Source organism: Cherax quadricarinatus, chromosome 3, assembly GCF_038502225.1.
Source record: "Cherax quadricarinatus isolate ZL_2023a chromosome 3, ASM3850222v1, whole genome shotgun sequence".
NCBI lineage: Eukaryota > Metazoa > Arthropoda > Malacostraca > Decapoda > Parastacidae > Cherax > Cherax quadricarinatus.
In genome coordinates this window covers 19,466,290-19,489,670 of record NC_091294.1, presented here as the reverse complement: position 1 = coordinate 19,489,670, position 23,381 = coordinate 19,466,290, and the positions used below count along the sequence as shown (strand labels likewise).

Sequence of the window (23,381 nt, the reverse complement as noted above, 5' to 3'; positions counted from 1 at the left end):
AGCCTGGCTGGCTACCATACATACCACACTTGATTTTTTACAATAAATGCTACTCATCTCACCCTAGATTAAGACTATAAATATTTTAAGGTAAGTAATGAGTAAACTGTATATGCATTTTATCGCTCTGGGATGCTTACATGTAATAGAATATTATGTGTAGGTGGGGTGGCCTGGTATGGTAGCCTGGCTGACTACCATACATACCACACTTGATTTCTTACAATAAATACTACTCGCCTCACCCTAGATTAAGACTATCTATTTCTGTAATATATCTTCCATTCTATCAAATGAGACCAAAAAAAAACGAGAATACAACCATAAAAACCATTCAAAATTACCGTTAAGGGGTGGCTAATTGCTGAGAAGTGAACTCCATTATTTATGCTTAGATTTTTTTCATTTTTGGTGTACGTTAAGAAGCATCTTTCCATCATACATTGCCCAAGTTTCAATAAGATAGTCCAACAAACAACTGAGATACAATTCCCGAGATCAAGAGCAAGAGCCCCTCACCAGTGACAAGGAACCTGCCTTGAGGTCTGCTCGCTTGTGGAAATTTTGCTTGCATATGGAAGCAAAAAATCGACCCATCGACTGCTCGTATTTGGAAAAACTCGCACGTGGACACGCTTGCAAGTAGAGGTTCCACTGTAATGGCAAAATAGTGGACTTATTACACTTTAGCACCATGAGTAGCACCTTGGTTATTTTAACAATTGTGAATATATGAACTAAGGTTGTTATATAAAGCTAAAATAAAGGAGAAAATATATAAGGGACTACATTAAGTAATGGTAAACAAAGTTCAATGGATAGATAGTAACTATGATATAATATAATGGCAAAATAGTGAACTTATTACACTTTAGCACCTGAGAATAGCAGAATGAAATAAAATATGGGAGGTGACACTTACTTTTTGCTGAGGATGCTGTGCTTTTGGGGGTTCTAAAGAAAAGTTGCAAAGGTTAGTGGATGAGTTTGAGAGGGTGTGTAAAGATAGAAAGTTAAAAGTGAACATAGATAAGAGTAAGGTGATGAGGGTATTAAACAATTTAGATAAAGAAAAATTGGATATCACATTGGAGGGAGGGGGTATGGAAGAAGTAAATGTTTTCAGATATTTGGGAGTTGACCTGTCAGCAGATGGGTTTATGAAGGCTGAGGTTAACTGTATAACTGATGAAGGGAAAAAGCTGAGTGGTGCATTGAGGTATCTGTGGAGACAATAAAATGTTATCCATGGAGACAAAGAAGGGAATGTATGAGAGTATAGTGGTACAAACACTTTTATATGGGTGTGAAGCATGGGTTGTAAATGCTGCATTGAGGAAGCTGGTGACAGTGGAGATGTCGTGTCTAAGGGCAATGTGTGGTGTAAATTTTATGCAGAGAATTTGTGGTGTGGAAATTAGGAGGAGGTGTAGAGTTACTAAAAATATTAGTCAGAGGGCTGAAGAGGGGTTGTTGAGGTGGTTTGATCATTTAGAGAGAATGGATCAGAGAATGACTTTGAGAGCATATAAATCTGTAGGGAAAGGAAGCTGGAGTTGGGGGTCGTCCTTGAAAAGGTTGGAGGGAGGGGGTAAAAGGGGGTTTTGTGGGCAAGGGGCTTGGACTTCCAGCAAGCATGTGTGAGCAGGTTAGATAAGAATGAATGGAGATGAATGGTTTTTGGGACCTGACGAGCTGTTGGAGTGTGAGCAGGGTAATATTTTATGAAGGGATTCAGGGAAACTGGTTAGCTGGACTTGAGGGTTTGGGATATTGGAAGGACATCCAAACTGTCGTATCTGAGCACTTCTGCAAAGACAGTGATTACGTATGAGTGATGGTAAAAGTGTTGAATGATGATGAAAGCTTTTTCTTTCTTTTTGGGTTTTCCTTTCTTTTTGGATTACCCTGCCTTGTTGGGAAAAGGCCAATGTGTCAAAAAAAACAAATTAATTATTTGTATCATGTTGACTGTTGAACTTCATTTTTATTGTACTTTGATGTTCTGTAGAAAAATCCATGCAGGGCCACCTGCTCATGCTTTTGTACATAAATGGAAAGAATTTTGGTATCATATATTCAGCTAATTTAAATCAGACTAATTTTTGAAATTTGTTTCCAGGTTGTCATACCGCCAGAGAATTGCAGAAGTTGTTCCTGAGCAGTTTGACTGTTTTGTACCGCACAAACCAGAACCTATATACAAATATGCAAATGCTGATGCTAGTAAGTAATCCCAGCTTGATAATTCAAGAATGTTTGTGGTCACATATTTTGTTTAAATTATCTTAATGATTATAAAGGATGGTACTGAATTAATGATCTCTAAAACAAATTTTCCTTAGGTAATGAATGTAAGAAAGTTTCAGTAGAATAAAACAGAGTAGCAGTTTTTTTTGTCTCTAAATGAAATGAATTTTTATTTGTCAGGAGATATTCTGAGGAAGTGAGAAAATTAATGGAGTTGAAAGCTTTGCAAAATATTTATTGAAATATTGGATGAAAAGGGTAAAGATGGTTTTGAGTGCTAGGGGCATAAGCAGCCAGCATGCTTCTGTTAGTGTGTTAGATAGGAATGAGTGGAGACGAGTGGTTTTTATGGCCTGATGGTGCTGTTGGAGTGTGAGAAAAGGTAATACTGTATTTATGAAAGGATTCAGGGAAGGCAGTTATCTGGACTTGAGTGCTGAAGGTGGGAAGTACAGTGCTTGCACTCTGAAAGAGGGGTCGGGAATGTTGCATTTCAAAGGGTTATTTCAATTGTGATCATCTTCACACTTCTGGCAAGATGGCTGTTGAATGAATGATGATGAATGCACTTCCTTTTTCTGGAAGGAAAACAAAAAAAGAGGTTTCAAGAATTTCATGAACTTTCTTTTATTTGACAGGTCTAGAGTCTATTTAGTGTTGTTAAACATGAATGAAAGTCACAGTACAGTGGCTGGAACGGTTTCGATTATTTTTTTTTTAACAAGTTGGCCGTCTCCCACCGAGGCAGGGTGACCCAAAAAGAAAGAAAATTCACAGAAAGAAAAGACTTTCATCATCATTCAACACTTTCACCTTGCTCACACATAATCACTGTTTTTGCAGAGGTGCTCAGAATACAACAGTTTAGAAGCAAATACGTATAAAGATACTCAACATATCCCTCCAAACTGCCAATATCCCAAACCCCTCCTTTAAAGTGCAGGCATTGTACTTCCCATTTCCAGGACTCAAGTCCGGCTATATAAAAATAACCGGTTTCCCTGAATCCCTTCACTAAATATTACCCTGCTCACACTCCAACAGCTCGTCAGGTCCCAAATACCATTCGTCTCCTTTCACTCCTATCTAACATGCTCACGCACGCTTGCTGGAAGTCCAAGCCCCTCGCCCACTAAACCTCCTTTACCCCCTCCCTCCAACCTTTTCGAGGATGACCCCTACCCCGCCTTCCTTCCCCTACAGATTTATACACTCTCCATGTCATTCTACTTTGATCCATTCTCTCTAAATGACCAAACCACCTCAACAAACCCTCTTCAGCCCTCTGACTAATACTTTTATTAACTCTACACCTTCTAATTTCCACACTCCGAATTTTCTGCATAATATTTACACCACACATTGCCCTTAGACAGGACATCTCCACTGCCTCCAACCGCCTCCTCGCTGCAGCATTTACAACCCAAGCTTCTCATCCATATAAGAGTGTTGGTACTACTATACTTTCATACATTCCCTTCTTTGATATGAGGGTCTAGGATAGATCAAAATGTTTTTACTAGCCATCTCTCACCAATGTAGGGTGACCCAGAAAAAGACGAAGAACTTTTGTTATTCATTCAATCACTTTTTTTCTAGAAGCATGCTGACATCACAGCTCAGATAACATTCTGAATTGCAACATCCCACTCCTCTTCTGGGGCGCAAGAACTGTACTTACCAGCTCCAAGACTCGAGTCCAGCTAACAGGTTTCCTCCTGAATCCCTTCATGTTTATTACTTTGCTCATACTCTAACAGCAAGTTAAATCATAAAACCACTTGCCTCCACTCCTGTTAGATGTCCAAGCCCCTAGGTAATAATATGTTTTTTCTGTAGGTTTTACTACATTGTCGTAGTTGTCATTTTACTTCAATGGCCACCTTCTGCCAAGGCAGGGTGGCCCAAAGAAGAAAAGACATTCACCATCCTCTATGCAGTCTCACTTTCCAGAAATGTACTGACATCACAATTCAGATTACCATCCAAATGCAACTTCCCCACCCTTTCTTCATAGTATTATCATTAGTGTTGTCAAGAGGTGTGGGATTAAGAGATAAAGAATCTTACACAAAGTGGGAGTTGTCACAGTTGCATTTCGCTGATGACACTGTGCTTCTGAGAGATACTGAAGAGCAGTTGCAGAGGTTGGTGAACGAGTTTGGAAGGGTATGAATAAGAAGGAAATTAAAAGTGAACATAGGAAAGAGCAAGGTGATGAGCATAACAAAAAATTTAGGTAATGAAAGATTGGGTATCCAGATTGGAGAGAGTATGGAGGAAGTGGATGTATTCAGATATTTGGGAATGGACGTGTCAAGCAGATGGGTCTGTGAGAGACGAGGTGAATCATAGAATTGACGAGGGGAAAAAGGTGAGTGGAGCACTGAGGCATCTGTGGAGACAGAACGTTACCCATGGAAGCAGAGAGGGGAATACATAAGAGTATAGTGGTACCAATGCTCTTATATGGGTGTGAAGCATGGGTGGTGAATATTGTAACAAGGAAAAGGCTGGAGGCAGTGGAAATATTGTGTCTGAGGGCAGTATGAAGTGTGAATATAAGCTTGGAGATTAGGTGGTGGTGTGGGGTGTCTAAAAGTATTATCCAGAGGGCAGAGGAAGGGTTGTTGAAGTGGTTCAGACATTTAGAGAGGATAGAACAAAATAGAATGACTTGGAGGACATGTAAATCTGTAGTGGAAGGAAGGTGGGGTAGGGTTCATCCTAGTAAAAGTTGGAGGGAGGGGGGATTAAAGGAGGTTTTGTGTGAAGGGCTTTGACTTCCAACAAGTGTGCATGAGCATGTTATATAGGAGCAAGTGAAGATGAATAATGATTTTTATGCCTTGACGTGCTGTTGGAGTGTGAGCAAAGTAACATTCATGAAGGGATTTGGGAAAACCGTTTAGCTGGACTTGAGCCCTGGAGGTGGGAAGTACAGTTGCTGCACTCTGAAGTAGAGGTGTTGATATGTTGCAGTTTTTTAACTGTAGTGTTGGCATACCTTTGGCAAGACAGTGATGGAGTGAATAATGATGAAAGTGGGTGTTGTTTTTCGGGTTGCCTTGCCTCGGTGGAAAACGGCCGATGTGTTAATAAAAAAAAAATTATTTACTTATTTTTTTAACTTGAGAGCCATCTCCTGCCAAGGCAGGATACCTTTGATATACTTTTGATGAGTTCTCAGAGTTTTTCTACTCCCAGAACCCAACCATCGGCCAATCACCGGGTGATTGCTGGGTCACCCAGGCTGTTGTTGCTGGAAACCTACTGCCCCTCATATTCATCACAGCCTGGGTGACCTAAAGAAGAAAACACATTTACCAACATCCACTCATTTGCTGTCTTTCCAGAAGTGTGCTGACCCCTTCTTAACCCTTTCAGTGTCTTCCATGTATATTTACATTAGTGAAGCCAGTATCACTTATGTAGATCTACACATGAAATCTAGTAGCCTCAAATTTGGTATGAGAGGCTTGGTAGGCCTAGGCTTGAGAAAATGGGTCTGCATAGTCAGTGTGTGAAATTTACAAAAAAAAAAAAAAAAAAATGGAGTTGTGCATTGCATTATGGGAGTACCTTCCTAGTATTCCATTGTCCACCATGCCACACCAATGCAGTACTTTCACTCCCAGGTGAATTCAACATGTATTATTCCCCCACTTACAGCTCCAGCAACAAGGATATTGATTTCAAGGATTAACCCTTTCAGGGTCGGCAGGCCCTCTCCTAAACTTGTTCTCGGGGTCAGAAATTTTTTGAAAAAAAATAAATATTTTTTCTTGTGAAATGTTAGAGAATCTTTTCCTGATCATAATGACACCAAAAGTAAGAAATTTGATGGAAAACTTACGGAATTATGCTCTCGTGAGGTTAGTTGTCTCTACAATGTTTACGCATCGGCGATTTCGCCCAATTTGAGTCCTATTTTCGGCCAGTTCCAATGTAGCAGTCAACAAAAAGCATTACTATTTCACTAGAACTCCATTTTTTTCTATCGATTGAGTACAAGAAACCACCCATTTACCGATTTCAGCTATCCAATAAAGTGGTCAGAAAGTGGCAATTTTGCCAATATCACACAAATTTCAGAAGATGCCAGTTTCCAAATAGGGTTCAGAATAAACTAGACAGACATTACTGGCACTAAAATAACATTTCCTCTGTTCATTAGTCATGTCCCCAGGCCTCTGTTACATTTCTTTTGCTTTCCACTTTGAACTTTTATTCTCACAAAAAATAGAAGATTTACTGTTATGCAGTGTACTGCATTAGTGTAGAAATGGTATAAATAATATCAGCACACTTGTGAAAGAATATTAGGCTACCAGTTGATGTGTATTGGACGCTTGGCATGATTTGTTTACTTCTGAACTTTAGCAAAAATCGAACATTTCTGCTACTTTGAGCTCAATTTCAAGGTCCTTTTCTTTGTGAAACCAATCAAAATCATCTCAATTTCTGTAATATGTCTTCCATTCTATAAAATGAGACCAAGAAAACTAGAATACAACCATAAATAGTATACGAAAATACACTGCAAAGTCGCTGTTTTAAACCAAAAACTTGGTCGGAGTTTTTTTTTTTCTCATTATGTACTGTGTGCTGCAGGATATTTTTTTTTATACTGTACACACTGATCACATAGACCCATTCTTTCATATGTAGTCCTACCAGCTTTCTCTCGCTAGATTTGAAGGCACTAGAATTTATGTGTACTTGTACGGCATCAACCCTGGCGTGCAAGCCATACTAGTATGGCACGAACCCTGAAAGGATTAATTCTCTGGATTCAAATGTATGGTGACCAAAGGCAACAATCAAAATAATGGAAATAGTTTTAAAAATTCCAATGACCCACAGCTTTCCACCTCTGTGGTCAATGATTACACAACACATCTACACCACATGTGAAAGCTTACACTCTCCCTTGGTTTGAGCTCAGATGTGAGTAGTAATGATAGTGATGTGGATTTTCACCTTCTGGTGTATAGTCAATGGTATTCATTGCGCGGCTTGCGAGCCGCCAATAACAAGATATGCAGGCTAATATTACCATGTCTAATTTTTCTCATTTCCTATATTTCACTAGCAGCTCAGTACTACTTAATTTAGTTGAGTTATGCTAACTTGCAGTAGCTGCGGCTCTCTCAATCAATGTGTTCAACTGAAGTGGCTCTCTTGCAAAAATTAGTGAATAACACTGTGTATAGTGATAGTGATAATTATTTGACCATGGAGCATCAGTAGAATGCAGCCTAACTATACCCACAGGAACATTGCCACCGAACTTGATTTCTTTGAACTTAATTTTCATGAACCCTTGATGCAAATAATAGCAACAGAAACATGTTTGTTTCACCATGATCATGACTTTGCCAGTGGAAAGGTACAATTGTGGTCAAGATGTATCTTCAAGCAAGCATGTGTGAGCATGTTATATAGGAGTGAATGGAGACGAATGGTTTTTGGGACCTGACAAGCTGTTGGGGTGTGAGCAGGGTAATATTTAGTGAAGGGATTTAGGGAAACCGCTTAGCCGGACTTGAGTTCTGGAACTGGGATGTACAATGCCTGCACTTTAACCCTTTGAGGGTCGACAGGCCCTCTCCGAAACTCGTTCTCAGGGTCGGCCAAATTTAAAAAAAAAAAAAAATTATTTTCTCTTATGAAAAGATAGAGAATCTTTTCCCGATCATAAAGATACCAAAAGTTTGAAATTTGATAGAAAACTCAAGGAATTATGCTCTCGCAAAGTTAGCGGTCTCGGCGATGTTTACGCATCGGCGATTTTGCCCACTTTGAGCCCCATTTTCGGCCAATTTCACTGTACTAGTCGACAAAAAACATGAATATTTCGCTAGAACTCCATTTTTTCTATCGAATGGGTGCAAGAAACCACCCATTTATGAAATTCAACTATCCAGTACAGTGGTCAGAATTTAGCAATTTTGCCAATTTCACACAAATTTCTAAAGATGCCAATTTCCGAATAGGGTCCAGAATAAACAAGAAAGACATTCCTGGCACTAAAATGACATTTCCTCTAGTCATTAGTCACGTCTCAAGGCCCCTCTTATATTCTTTTGCTTTCCACTTTGAATTTTTATTTTCACAAAAAATATAAGATTTACTGTTATGCAGACTACTGCATTAGTGTAAAAAATGGTATAAATATTATTGGTGCACTTGTGAAAGAATATTAGACTCACCAGTTGACGTGTATTGCACGCTTGGCACGATTTGTTTACTTTTGAAGTTTGGTAAAAATCGAACATTTCTGCTACTTTGAGCTCAATTTCAAGGCACCTTTCATTGTAAAACCAGTCAAAATCATCTCAATTTCTGTAATATGTCTTCCATTCTATAAAATGAGACCAAGAAAACTAGAATACAACAATAAATACCATACGAAAATACACTGCAAAGTCGCTGATTTATTAAAAAAAATGGTCAAAGTTTTTTTTTTCTCATTATGCACTGTGTGCTGCAGGATTTTTTTTAGACTGTGCACACTGACCACATAGACCCATTCTTTCATATGAAGGCCTACCAGCTTTCTCCCACTAGATTTGAGGCCGCTAGAATTTATGAGTACTAGTACGTCAAAAACCCCTACGCGTAAGACGTACTAGTACGACCAAAACCCTCAAAGGGTTAAAAGAGGGGTTTGGGATATTGACAGTTTGGAGGGACTTATAAACTGTCGTATCTGAGCACCTCTGCAAAGACAGTGATTATGTATGAGTGAGGTGAAAGTGTTGAATGATGATGAAAATATTTTCTTTTTGGGAATTTTCATTCTTTTTGGGTCACCCTGCCTTGGTGGGAGATGGCCGACTTGTTGAAAAAAAAATGTATCTTTTTGTCTCACTGATGCTTATGTTGTAAAGAATAGGTGTGCCAGTGGGTCAGCAACAACACCAGCCTGGTTGACCAGGCAAACACCAGATGAGCTTGGCCCAAGGCCAGGTTCTGGGAATAGAAAAACTTGGAACTCGCTAAAGGTATATCAAAGATAAGGTCTCCCTGAACCCCCTTGTAAAAGTTACTTGGTAGTAGTAGTAGTAGTGTTGTTAGTAGTAGTCATAGTAGTTTTAATGAATACAATTATACAATTCTGATTTTTTTAATGTTTCAGGTGATATACCAGGTGCCGATGCTGCTCATCAACTTGAAAATGTGATTCGAGCGAAGGGAACAGGAAATGAAGTTCTGCAAGTGCTCAACGAACTTCCAAACCCACTGCGGGAAAATGACGAGACAGATCCACCCTATAACCCTCTTCAGATTCAAGTCTTTGTTCAGACTTTGCTTCATCTTGGCTCCAAAAGTTTCTCTCATGCATTTGCTGGAATATCAAAGTTCCTCAAGGTAATTTCTTACTGTTGTCAATCATATGAATACAGTTATGATATTCAACTACTAAACTGTTGGTCATGTAGATCTTTGTTGCTAGGATCAGTTTCAGTACAGTTGATGTACATAAAATTCAAAGCACTCTCAAATTTGTTGAGTGGCAAATTTTGGCCTAGACCTGAGCAAATGGGTGTGCATAGCATTAGAAAAAATCCTGCTTCACTTAGTGCATGATGGGACACCTAATATCTGACCCTGCATTTTCATTAACCCTTAAACTGTCCAAACATAGATCTACGTTCACATGCGTAGTGCTCCAAAAGTAGATCTACATTTTGTTACTTTTTCAAATATAACAAAAAAATGTAGATCAAAGTTTTTTTTTACACACTTTCAAATGTAAAAAAAAAAAAAAAAAAAAAAAAAAAGATTACGTTCTTTTACATACTTTCAAATGTTGAAAAAATGTAGATCTACATTTGGACAGTTTAAGGGTTAAAATAGCAAATTTTTAGAATTTTTAGGGTGGTTTATTGGTCAATCTTGGATGCTACTAGGTAGCCTAAAAGATTTTTTTATTAACACATCGGCCTTCTCCCACCAAGGTAGGGTTGTCCGAAAAAGAAAAACTTTCATTATCATTCACTCCATCACTGTCTTGCCAGAGATGTGCTTACATTACAGTTATAAAACTGCAACATTAACATCCTGCCTTCAGAGTGCAGACACTGTACTTCCCATCTCCAGGACTCAAGTCCAGCTGCCGGTTTCCCTGACTCCCTTCATAAATGATAACTTGTTCACACTCCAACAGCATGTCAAGTAATAAAAACCATTCGTCTCCATTTGCTCCTATCTAACACGCTCACGCATGCTTGCTGGAAGTCAAAGCCCCTTGCACACACAACCTCTTTTTACCCCTTCCCTCCAACCTTTCCTAGGCCGATCCCTACCCTGCCTTCCCTCCAGTACAGATTTATACACTCTAAGTCATACTATTTTGTTTTGTCCTCTCTACATGTCCGAACCACCTCAACAGCCACTTCTCAGCCTTCTGCATAATAATTTTGGTAATCCCACACCTCATAATTTCCAAACTATAAATTCTCTTCATTATATTCACACCACACATTGCCCTCAGACATGTTATCTCCACTGCCTCCAGCCTTGTCCTTGTTGCAACATTCACCACCCATGTTTCACACACATATACGAGCATTAATATAACTGTACTCTCATACATTCCCCTCTTTGCTTCCTTGGACAAACTTCTTTGTCCCCACATACTCCTAAGTAAACCACTCACCTTTTTCCCCTCATCAGTTCTATGATTCACTTCATCTTTCATTGACACATCCACTCCTAAATATCTGAATACATTCACCTCCTCCATGCTCTCTCCCTCCAATCTGATACCCAATCTTTCCTAACCTAATTTTTTTGTTATACTCATCACCTTACTCTTTCTATATTCACTTTTAATTTTTTCTTGTGCATACCCTACCAAACTCATCCACCAATCTCTGCAACTTCTCTTCAGAATCTCCCAAAGGCACAGTGTTAACAGCAGAGAGCACTGTGACAACTCCCACTTTATGTTGTCTTTATCTTTTAACCCCACACCTCTTGCCAACATCTGAGCATCGACTTTTCTTACAACCCCATCTATAAATATATTAAACAACCATGGTGACATCAGTCATTCTTGTCGAAGGCCTACTTTTACTGGGAAACAATCTCCCTCTCTCCTACATACTCTAACTAGAGTCTCACTATCCTTGTAAAAACTCTTCACTGCTTTCAGCAGCCTACCTCCTATTCCATGCATTTGCAACATCTGCCACATTTCCCCCCATCCACCCTATCATACGCCTTTTCCAAATCCATAAATGCCACAGAAACCTCATTACCCTTATTTAAATACTGTTCTCCTATGTTTCACTATAAGCACTTGAACTGCACACCCCCTACCTTTCCTAAAGCCTCCTTGTTCATCTGTTTTCCTACTCTCCATCTTACTCTTAATTCTTTCAACAATGATTACCATACACTTTACCAGGTATCCTCGACAGACTTTTTTTTTTTGTCTCAACACTTCAACTATTTCGCACCACGGCAGGGTGATCCAACACAAAGAAAAACCCAAAAAGAAAAAAAAAACTTTCACTATCAGTCAACATTTTCACCATCACTTGTACATAATCACTGTCTTTGCAGAGGCGCCCAGATACGACAGTTTAGATAGTCACTCCAAACTGAGAATTATCCCAAACCCCTCCTTTAACCCTTTGACTGTCGCAACCCCCAATCCTGAGGTGTCTCCTGGTGTCGCAAAATTTCAAAAAAAAAAAAAAAAATTCTTAAGAAATGATAAGAGAATCTTTTCCCGATTGTAATGACACCAAAAAAACGAAATTTGATGGAAAACTGACGGAATTATGATCTCGCTAAGTTAGCGACCTCGGCGATATTTACAAATTGGCGATTTCACCCACTTTGAGCCCTATTTTCAGCTAATTCCATTGATCCAGTCGACCAAACTCATAGCTACTTCTTTAGAACTCCATTTTTTCTATCGATTGAGTACAAGAAACTGCCCATTTACCAATTTCAACTACCCAATAATGTGGTCAGAAATTTGCAGTTTGGCCAATTTCACGAAAATTAAAAAAATATGACAATTTCAAAATAAGGTCCAGAATGAACAATGCAGACATTCCTGGCTCTAAAATAACATTTTCTTTGTTCATCAGTCATGTCTCCAGGCCCCTCTGATATTACTCTTGCTTTCTATTTTTAATTTTTATTCAAACAAAAAATAGAAGACTTACTATTATGCAGACTACTGCAATACTGTAATAATTGTATAAATAACATCAACCCATTCATGACTGCATATTGGAATGGCTAGTTGGACATTTATTGGACAATGACATCATTTGTTTACTTTTGAACATCGGCAAAAATCAAACATTTCCCCTACTTTGAGCTCCATTTCCAGGTTCTTTTTATAGTAAAATCAATCAAAATCACCTCTACTTCTATAATATGTTTTCCATTCTATCAAATGAGACCAAGAAAATGAGAATACAACCATAAATACTATACGAAAATAGACCACAAAGTCGGCATTTTAATTAAAAAAAATGGTCGTAGTTTTTTTTTTCTTATTATGCACTGCGTGCTCCAGGATTTTTTTTATATGGTGCACACTGATCACACAGACCCATTCTCTCACATGTGGGCCTACCAGCTATCTCCTGCTTGATTTGAAGCCGCTAGAATTTATGAGTATATATACGTTAAACACAGTACCTCGTAAGACGTATATATACGGCCGCGACAGTCAAAGGCTTAAATTGCAGGTACTGTACTTCCTATTTCCAGGATTCAAGACAAGCGAAATCGTAATGACACGATTGCAAACAAATTCCGCCCATGGTATGGTTTTTTTTTTTTTTTCCAGGATTCAAGTTTGGCTAACTGGTTTTCCTGAATCCCTTGACAAAATATTACCCTGCTCACACACAACAGCTCGTCAGGTCCCAAAAACCATTCATCTCCATTCACTTCTATCTAACACGCTCACGCATGCTTGCTGGAAGTCCAAGCCCCTCACCCACAAAACTTCTGCCCATTCCCTCCAACCTTTTCAAGGATGACCCCTACCCTGCCTTCCTTCCCCTACAGATTTATATGCTCTCCATGTCATTCTACTTTGATTCATGCTCTCTAAATGACCAAACCACCTCAATAACCCCTCTTCAGCCCTCTGACTAATACTTTTATTAACTCCACGCCTCCTGATTTCCACACACCAAATTTTCTGCATAATATTTACACCACACATTACCATTAGACAGGACATCTTAACTGCCTCCTCATTGCAGCATTTACAACCCAAGCTTCACACCCATATAAGAGAGTTGATACCACTATACTTTCATACATTTAATTCTTTGCTTCCATAGATAATGTTTTTTTGTCTCCACATATACCTCAATGCACAACTCACCTTTTTTCCTCCATGAATTCTATGGTTAACCTCATCCTTCATAAATCCATCCACTGACACGTCAACTCCCAAATATCTGAAAACATTCACTTCTTCCATACTCCCTTTCTCCAGTGTGATATCCCATTTTTCTTTAAGTAATTTGATACCCTCCTCACCTTACTCTTATCTATGTTCACTTTCAACTTTTTACCTTTACACACCCTCCCAAACTCGCCCACTAACCTTTGCAACTTTTCTTTAGAATCTCCCATAAGCACTGTATCATCAACAAAAAGTAACTGTATCAACTCTCATTTTGTATTTGATTCCCTATAATTTAATCCCACCCCTCTTCTCAACACCCTAGGATTTACTTCTTTTACAACCCCATCTATAAATATATTAAACAACAATGGTAACATTACACATCCCTGTCTAAGACCTACTTTTACCGGAAAGTAATCTCCCTCTCTTCTACACACCCTAACCAGAGTCTCACTATCCTCATAAAAATGCTTTACAGTATTTAGTAACTTACTATCTATTCCATATACTTGCAACATCTGCCACATTACACCCATATCCACTCTATCATATTTTTTTTTTTTTCAACAAGTCGGTCGTCTCCCACCGAGGCAGGGTGACCCAAAAAAGAAAGAAAATCCCCAAAAAGAAAATACTTTCATCATTCAACACTTTCACCACACACTCATTATCACTGCTTTTGCAGAGGTGCTCAGAATACAACAGTTTAGAAGCATACACATATAAAGATACACAACATATCCCTCCAAACTGCCAATATCCCAAACCCCTCCTTTAAAGTGCAGGCATTGTACTTCCCATTTCCAGGACTCAAGTCCGACTATATGAAAATAACCGGTTTCCCTGAATTTATTTTTTTTTATTATCACACTGGCCGATTCCCACCAAGGCAGGGTGGCCCGAAAAAGAAAAACTTTCACCATCATTCACTCCATCACTGTCATGCCAGAAGGGTGCTTTACACTACAGTTTTTAAACTGCAACATTAACACCCCTCCTTCAGAGTGCAGGCACTGTACTTCCCATCTCCAGGACTCAAGTCCGGCCTGCCGGTTTCCCTGAATCCCTTCATAAATGTTACTTTGCTCACACTCCAACAGCACTTCAAGTATTAAAAACCATTTGTCTCCATTCACTCCTATCAAACACGCTCACGCATGCCTGCTGGAAGTCCAAGCCCCTCGCACACAAAACCTCCTTTACCCCCTCCCTCCAACCCTTCCTAGGCCGACCCCTACCCCGCCTTCCTTCCACTACAGACTGATACACTCTTGAAGTCATTCTGTTTCGCTCCATTCTCTCTACATGTCCAAACCACCTCAACAACCCTTCCTCAGCCCTCTGGACAACAGTTTTGGTAATCCCGCACCTCCTCCTAACTTCCAAACTACGAATTCTCTGCATTATATTCACACCACACATTGTCCTCAGACATGACATCTCCACTGCCTCCAGCCTTCTCCTCGCTGCAACATTCATCACCCACGCTTCACACCCATATAAGAGCGTTGGTAAAACTATACTCTCATACATTCCCCTCTTTGCCTCCAAGGACAAAGTTCTTTGTCTCCACAGACTCCTAAGTGCACCACTCACTCTTTTTCCCTCATCAATTCTGTGATTCACCTCATCTTTCATAGACCCATCTGCTGACACGTCCACTCCCAAATATCTGAATACGTTCACCTCCTCCATACTCTCTCCCTCCAATCTGATATTCAATCTTTCATCACCTAATCTTTTTGTTATCCTCATAACCTTACTCTTTCCTGTATTCACCTTTAATTTTCTTCTTTTGCACACCCTACCAAATTCATCCACCAATCTCTGCAGCTTCTCTTCAGAATCTCCCAAGAGCACAGTGTCATCAGCAAAGAGCAGCTGTGACAACTCCCACTTTGTGTGTGATTCTTTATCTTTTAACTCCACACCTCTTGCCAAGACCCTTGCATTTACTTCTCTTACAACTCCATCTATAAATATATTAAACAACCACAGTGACATCACACATCCTTGTCTAAGGCCTACTTTTACTGGGAAATAATTTCCCTCTTTCCTTCATACTCTATCATATGCCTTTTCTAAATCCATAAATGCAATAAAAACTTCCCTACCTTTATCTAAATACTGTTCACATATATGCTTCAATGTAAACACTTGATCTACACATCCCCTACCCACTCTGAAGCCTCCTTGCTCATCCGCAATTCTACATTCTGTCTTACCTCTAATTCTTTCAATTATAACTCTACCGTATACTTTTCCTGGTATATTCAGTAAACTTATTCCTCTATAATTTTTACAATCTCTTTTGTCCCCTTTACCTTTATATAAAGGGACTATACATGCTCTCCGCCAATCCCTAGGTACCTTCCCCTCTTTCATACATTTATTAAACAAAAGTACCAACCACTCCAACACTATATCCCCCCTGCTTTTAACATTTCTGTCATGATCCCATCAGTTCCAGCTGCTTTACCCTCTTTCATTCTACGTAATGCCTCACGTACCTCCACCACACTTACATTCTGCTCTTCTTCACTCCTAAAAGATGGTATACCTCCCTGGCCAGTGCATGAAATTACCGCCTCCCTTTCTTCCTCAACATTTAAAAGTTCTTCAAAATATTCTCGCCATCTACCTAATACCTCCCTCTCCCCATCTACTAACTCCCCTACTCTGTTTTTAACGGACAAATCCATACTTTCCCTAGGCTTTCTTAACTTGTTTAACTCACTCCAAAATTTTTTCTTATTTTCATTAAAATTTCTTGACAGTGCCTCTCCCACTCTTTCATCTGCTCTCCTTTTGCACTCTCTCACCACTCTCTTCACCTTTCTTTTACTCTCCATATACTCTGCTCTTCTTATAACACTTCTGCTTTGTAAAAACCTCTCGTTAGCTACCTTTTTCTCTTTTATCACACCCTTTACTTCATCATTCCACCAATCACTCCTCTTTCCTCCTGCCCCCACCCTCCTATCATATGTCTTTTCTAAATCCATAAATGCAATGAAAACTTCCCTACCTTTATCTAAATACTGTTCACATATATGCTTCAATGTAAACACTTAATGTACACATCCTCTACCCACTCTAAAACCTCCTTGCTCATCCACAATCCTACTCTCTGTCTTACCTCTAATTCTTTCAATAATAACCCTTCAGTACACTTTTCCTGGTATACTCAGTAAACTTCTTTCTTTCAACACACCAGCCATATCCCACCGAGGCGGGGTGGCCCAAAAGGAAAAACGAAAGTTTCTCCTTTTACATTTAGTAATATATACAGGAGAAAGGGTTACTAGCCCCTTGCTCCTGGCATTTTAGTTGCCTCTTACAACATGCATGGCTTACAGAGGAAGAATTCTGTTCCACTTCCCCATGGAGATAAGAGGAAATGAACAAGAACAAGAACCAGAAAGAAAATAGGAGAAAACCCAGAAGGGTGTATATATATATGCTTGTACATGTATGTGGAAGCATGCGGAAGTGGAACAGAATTCTTCCTCCGTAAGCCATGAGTGTTGTAAGAGGCGACTAAAATGCCAGGTGCAAGGGGTTAGTAACCCCTTCTTCTGTATATATTACTAAATGTAAAAGGAGAAACTTTTGTTTTTCCTTTTGGGCCACCCCGCCTCGGTGGGATACGGCCGGTGTGTTGAAAGAAGACATGTATGTGTAGTGTGACCTAAGTGTGAATAGAAGTAGCAAGACATACCTGAAACCTTGCATGTTTATGAGACAGAAAAATGGACACCAGCAATCCTACCATCATGTAAAACAATTACAGGCTTACATTTTCCACTCACTTTGCAGGACGGTAGTACCTCCCTGGGCGGTTGCTGTCTACCAACCTACTACCTAGAACTCAGTAAACTTATTCCCCTATAATTTTTACAATCTCTTTTGTCCTCCTTCCCTTTATATACAGGAACTATACATGCTCTCTACCAATCCCTAGGTACCTTCCCCTCTTTCATACATATATTAAGCAAAAATACCACCCACTCCAACACTATATACCCCCTGCTTTTAACATATCTGTCATGATCCCATTAGTTCCAGCTAATTTACCCCCTTTCATTCTATGTAATGCCTCCCACACCTCCCCTACATTCACATCCTGCTCTTCTTCACTCCTAAAAAATGTTATACCTCCCTGGCCAGTGCATGAAATTACCGCCTCCCTTTCTTCATCAACTTTTAAAAGTTCCTCAAAATATCCCCGCCATCTACCTATACCTCCAGTTCCCCATCTACTAACTCCCCTACTCTGTTTTTAACTGACAAATTCATTTGTTCCCTAGGCTTTCTTGTTTATCTCACTCCAAAAAATTTTTTATTTTCATTAAAATTTCTTGACAGTACCTCTCCCACTCTATCATCCACTCTCCTTTTGCACTCTCTCACCACTCTCTTCACTTTTCTTTTACTTGCCATATACGTACTCTGCTCTTCTTATAACATTTCTGCCTTGTAAAAACCTTTCATAAGCTACCTTTTCTCTTTTATCACACCCTTTACTTCATCATTCCACCAATCACTCCTTTTTTCCTCCTGCACCCACCCTCCTATAGCCACAAACTTCTGCCCCATATTCTAATACAGTGGACCCCCGCATAGCGACCTTAATCCGTGCAAGAGGGCTGGCTGTTATGCGAAATGTTCGCTATGTGAATGAATTTTCCCCATAAGAAATAATGGAAATCAAATTAATCCGTGCAAGACACCCAAAAGTTTGAAAAAAAAATTTTTACCACATGAAATATACATTTTCCTACACACAAAGAGAAGGATACATGCACAATAGTAGAGTAGTACATGCACAATATACATTGTGCATGTACTACTCTACTAAATGAAGAATAAATGACACTTACCTTTATTGAAGATGCAGCAATGACTGATGAGACACTGTGTCCTGGGAGTGCCTTTTCCTCCTGAGTACTGTAGGTCCTGTTTGGTATTTTCTTCCAGAACAGGCCTTATCACACTGTGTATGTCGCTACGATTCTTAAATCTCTCAAACCAACCTTTGCTGGCTCTAAATTCACCAATATGAGCACTAGTTCCAGGCATTTTCCCTGTTCACCTGGGTGTTAGTCGACTGGTGTGGGTTGCATCCTGGGAGACAAGATTAAGGACCCCAATGGAAATAAGTTAGACAGTCTTCGATGACACTGACTTTTTTGGGCTATCCTGGGTGGCAAATCCTCTGGGGTTAATTGTTTCTTGGTATTCTCAATAAGCCACACCAACAACGGTGCTACAGCAGCAGCAGCAGCAGCTGACGATGTTACAGCAGCAGCAGACGATGCTACAGCAGCAGCAGCAGCAGACGATGCTACAGCAGCAACAGACGATGCTACAGCAGCAGCAGACGATGCTACAGCAGCAACTGACGATGTTACAGCAGCAGCAGACGATGCTACAGCAGCAGCAGCAGCAGACGATGCTACAGCAGCAGCAGCAGCTGACGGTGGAACAGCAGCAACAGACGATGCTACAGCAGCAACAGACGATGCTACAGCAGCAGCAGACGATGCTACAGCAGCAGCAGATGATGCTACAGCAGCAGCAGACGGTACTACAGCAGCAGGAGCAGCTGACGGTGGTACAGCAGCAGCAGCTGACGGTGATACAGCAGCAGCAGCAGCTGTACCACCAATAGTAGCGATGGTTGATTGGGGTTTATTATACAACCTGGCCAGCTCGGAGACACGCACTCCACTTTCATACTTATCAATGATCTTTTTCTTCATCTCCATAGTAATTCTCACCCTTATTGCTGTAGGGTTGGCACTAGAAGCTTTCTTGGGGCCCATGGTCACTTATTTTCCAGAAAAAAATCACCAAAAACACTGTAATAATACAAAATGTTCCGATTGTATGCTTGGATGTTACCGCGGAGGCTGGCTGGTAAACAATGCCACCCGCGGAACATGTGAGCGTGGCTCAGGCCGCACATTGGACGCGTCTCGGACGAAGGCCGCTGAGCGGGTTTTTGTCCACTATGCGGGGCAAAATTTTAGCGATCAAAGCGTCCGCTATGCGGATTGTCCGTTATGCAAGGCGTCCGTTATGCGGGGGTCCACTGTACTGCATTTTTGAAACTATTCCAACCCTCTTCAACACCCCCCACTACCTTTCTGCCAATAATTGCTTATATCTCACCCTAACTTCTTCCTCCCTTAGTTTATACACTTTCACCTCTCTCTCTTAGTTGTTGCCATTTTCCTTTTGTCCTATCTACCTCTTACTCTAACTGTAGCTACAACTAAATAATGATCCGATACATCAGTTGCCCCTCTATAAACATGTACATCCTGAAACCTACCCATCGACCTTTTATCCACCAATACATAATCTAACAAACTACTTTCATTACATGCTATATCATACTTTGTATACTTATTTATCCTCTTTTTCTTAAAATATGTATTACTTATTATCAAACCTCTTTCTATACATAGCTCAATTAATGGCTCCCCATTTTCATTTACCCCTGGCACCCCAAATTTACCTACTACTCCCTCCACAACATTTTTACCCACTTTAACATTGAAATCCCCCCACTACAAGTACTCTCACACTTGGTTCAAAACTCCCCATGCACTCACTCAACATTTCCCAAAATCTTTCTCTCTCTCCTCTACACTTCTCTCTTCTCCCTTCTCCAGGTGCATATATGCTTACTATAACCCACTTTTCACATCCAACCCTGATTTTACTCCACATAATCCTAGAATTAATACATTTATATTCCCTCTTTTCCTGTCATAACTTATCCTTCAATATTATTTCTTCTTCTTCTTTAGCTCTAACTCTATTTGAAACCCCTGACCTAATCCCATTTATTTCTCCCCACTGAAACTCTCACACCCCTTTCAGCTATGTTTCACTAAAGCCAGGTCATCCAACTTCTCATTCATAACATCCACAATCGTCTTTCTTATCATTCGCACAACATCCATGCATTTTCAAACATCCCACTTTGACGGTTTTCTTTTTTTTTTATAGTAGGCTATACAGGAAAAGGGGTTACTAGCCCATTGTTCCCGGCATTTTAGTAGACTTTTACAACACGCATGGCTTATGGAGGAAAGATTCTTATCCCACTTCCCCATGGATATAAAAGGAAAAGTAATAAGAACAAGAACTATTAAGATAAAATCAAAGAAAACTCAGATGAGTTTGTTTATATAAATATATACAAACAATTACAGGCTTTCATTTTACACTCGCTTGGCAGGACAATAATACACCTCCCTGGGAGGTTGCTGTCTACCAACCTACTACTACTACTTTCAGTATCCCACCAAGGCAGGGTGGCCCAAAAAGAAAAACGGAAGTTTCTCTCTTTAAATTTAGTAATTTCTACAGGAGAAGAGGTTACTAGCCCCTTGCTCCTGGCATTTTAGTCGCCTCTTACAACACGCATAGCTTACGGAGGAAAAATTCTGTTCCACTTCCCCATGGAGATAAGAGGAAATAAACAAGAACTAGTAAGAAAATAGAAGAAAACCCAGAGGGGTGTGTGTATATATATGCTTGTACATGTATGTGTAGTGTGACCTAAGTGTAAGTAGAAGTAGCAAGACGTACCTGAAACCTTGCATGTTTATGAGACAGAAAAATGGACACCAGCAATCCTACCATCATGTAAAACAGTTACAGGCTTTTACTTTTACACTCACTTTCATGCATTTTCTTTTCTTTCAACGTACTAGCCATATCCCACCGAGGTAGGGTGGCCCAAAAGAAAAAACTAAAGTTTCTCTTTTTAAATTTAGTAATATTTAAAGGAGAAGGGGTTACTAGCCCCTTGTTCCCGGCATTTTAGTCGCCTCTTACAACACGCATGGCTTACGGAGGAAGAATTCTGTTCCACTTCCCCATGGAGGTAAGAGGAAATAAACAAGAACAAGAACTAGAAAGAAAATAGAAGAAAACCCAGAGGGGTCTGTGTGTATATATATGCTTGTACATGTATGTGTAGTGTGACCTAAATGCAAGTAGAAGTAGCAAGACATACCTGAAATCTTGCATGTTTATGAGACAGACAAAAGACACCAGCAATCCTACCATCATGTAAAACAATTACAGGCTTTCGTTGTACACTCACTTGGCAGGACAGTAGTACCTCCCTGTGCGGTTGCTGTTTACCAACCTACTACCTAGATTTCATGCATTTATTAAACAAAAATACCAACCACTCCAACATTAAACCCCCCCTTCCCTCCCTGCTTTTAACATTTCTGTCTTGATCCTGTCAGTTCCAGCTGCTTTACCCTCTTTCTTTTTTATATAATGCCTCATGCACCTCCTCCACACTCGCAACCTGGTTTTCTTCACTCCTAAAAGATGTTATACCTCCCTGGCCAGTGCATGAAATTACCTCCTCCCTTTCTTCATAACATTTAAAAGTTCCTCAAAATATTCCCCTATAATTTTTGCACTCTTGTCCCCTTTGCCTTTATACTAAGGAAGTAGACATGCTCTCTGCCAATCCCTAAGTACCTTACCCTCTTCCATACATTTATTTCTATCTTTGTCCCATTATCTTTGTCTTCCTCACTCCTACAAGATGTTATTCCTCCTTGCCCTATACATGAAATCACAGCTTCCCTATCTTCAGAAGAGAAAATTAACACCTATTTTACACCTGAATTGGCCTGACAATAGTTGTCAAATTTCTGGTGATGGTTAGCTTTGGACAAGTTTTGTTAGGAAGGGTAGGAGTTTCCCTACACCCTCCTGTCTGTTTTGAGTATTTATTAAGGCTGCTTCAATTACTGAGACAGCCAAAACCTGACCAAGTATTCTTGGTTATGATTTGTTAGCCAAGAAATGCCAAAGAAACATCACTTTTATTGTATGTGATGATGATATTCCAAATGAAAGGCAAATGTTATGTAGGAGGGCCTGGGGATGATTGATGAATAGAAAGAAGGTTGAGTTAGTGGCTGGAATGCCTACAGTGTTTGTATTGGGTGCAATTTTTAAATTGGAATCTGTCAAAAATAGAGTAAAAATGGGCAAATTATAGACTTCCAGGCACTGAATAGAGTAGCTCTGATAATTGAATGAGCAGTTTGTGATCATTGGGTAGTATGGAAGTCATACTAGTGAAATAACCTAAAATTGGGCAAGATCACTGTTTCATCAAGCACTTCCTGACCTTCAACTTTGCATCTGTGTAATTCCTTAATTTTTTTTCCTACAAACCGGCTGTATCCCACCAAGGCAGGGTGACCCAAAAAGAATGACGAAAGTTTCTCTTTTTAAAATTTAGTAATTTATACAGGAGGAGTTACTAGCCCTTTGCCTGCTGCATTTTAGTTGCCTCTTCCGACATGCATGGCTTGCAGAGGAAGAATTCTGTTCCTCTTTCCCATGGAGAATTCCCTGTGTATCACATTAATCAACCCCTTGAAGGTCCATGCCATAGTTCTACGGCTTTGAAGCCAATGTCCGTGCTGTAGTTCTATGCCACGAACTCAGCTCACTCAGATAAGCTGTAAGCGGTAAATTTGGGCCTAGATATAAGAGAATGGGTCTATGCGGTTAATGTGTACCATATAAAAAATCCTGCAACCATGTTTTTGGCTTAAACAGCGACTCTGTGGTGTATTTTTGTATGGTTTTCATGGTTGTATTCTCGGTTTCTTGGCCTTATTTAACTGAATGGCTGATATGTTATAGAAAATGGAGATGATTGTAA

The 23,381-nt window shown here is 39.8% G+C and overlaps 1 protein-coding gene across 3 annotated transcripts in view; it reads left to right on the top strand.

Annotated features, from left to right (window-relative positions):
* The window catches only part of Cbp80 (Nuclear cap-binding protein subunit 1), a 352,041-nt gene that overhangs the window by 276,423 nt on the left and 52,237 nt on the right, over positions 1-23,381 (top strand). For all 3 annotated transcript variants that reach the window (XM_070090600.1, XM_070090590.1, XM_070090603.1), the window contains 2 exons: positions 2,123-2,226; positions 9,395-9,627. In XM_070090600.1, the coding sequence (XP_069946701.1) occupies positions 2,123-2,226; positions 9,395-9,627 (337 nt within the window). The remainder of the gene's footprint in view (positions 1-2,122; positions 2,227-9,394; positions 9,628-23,381) is intronic.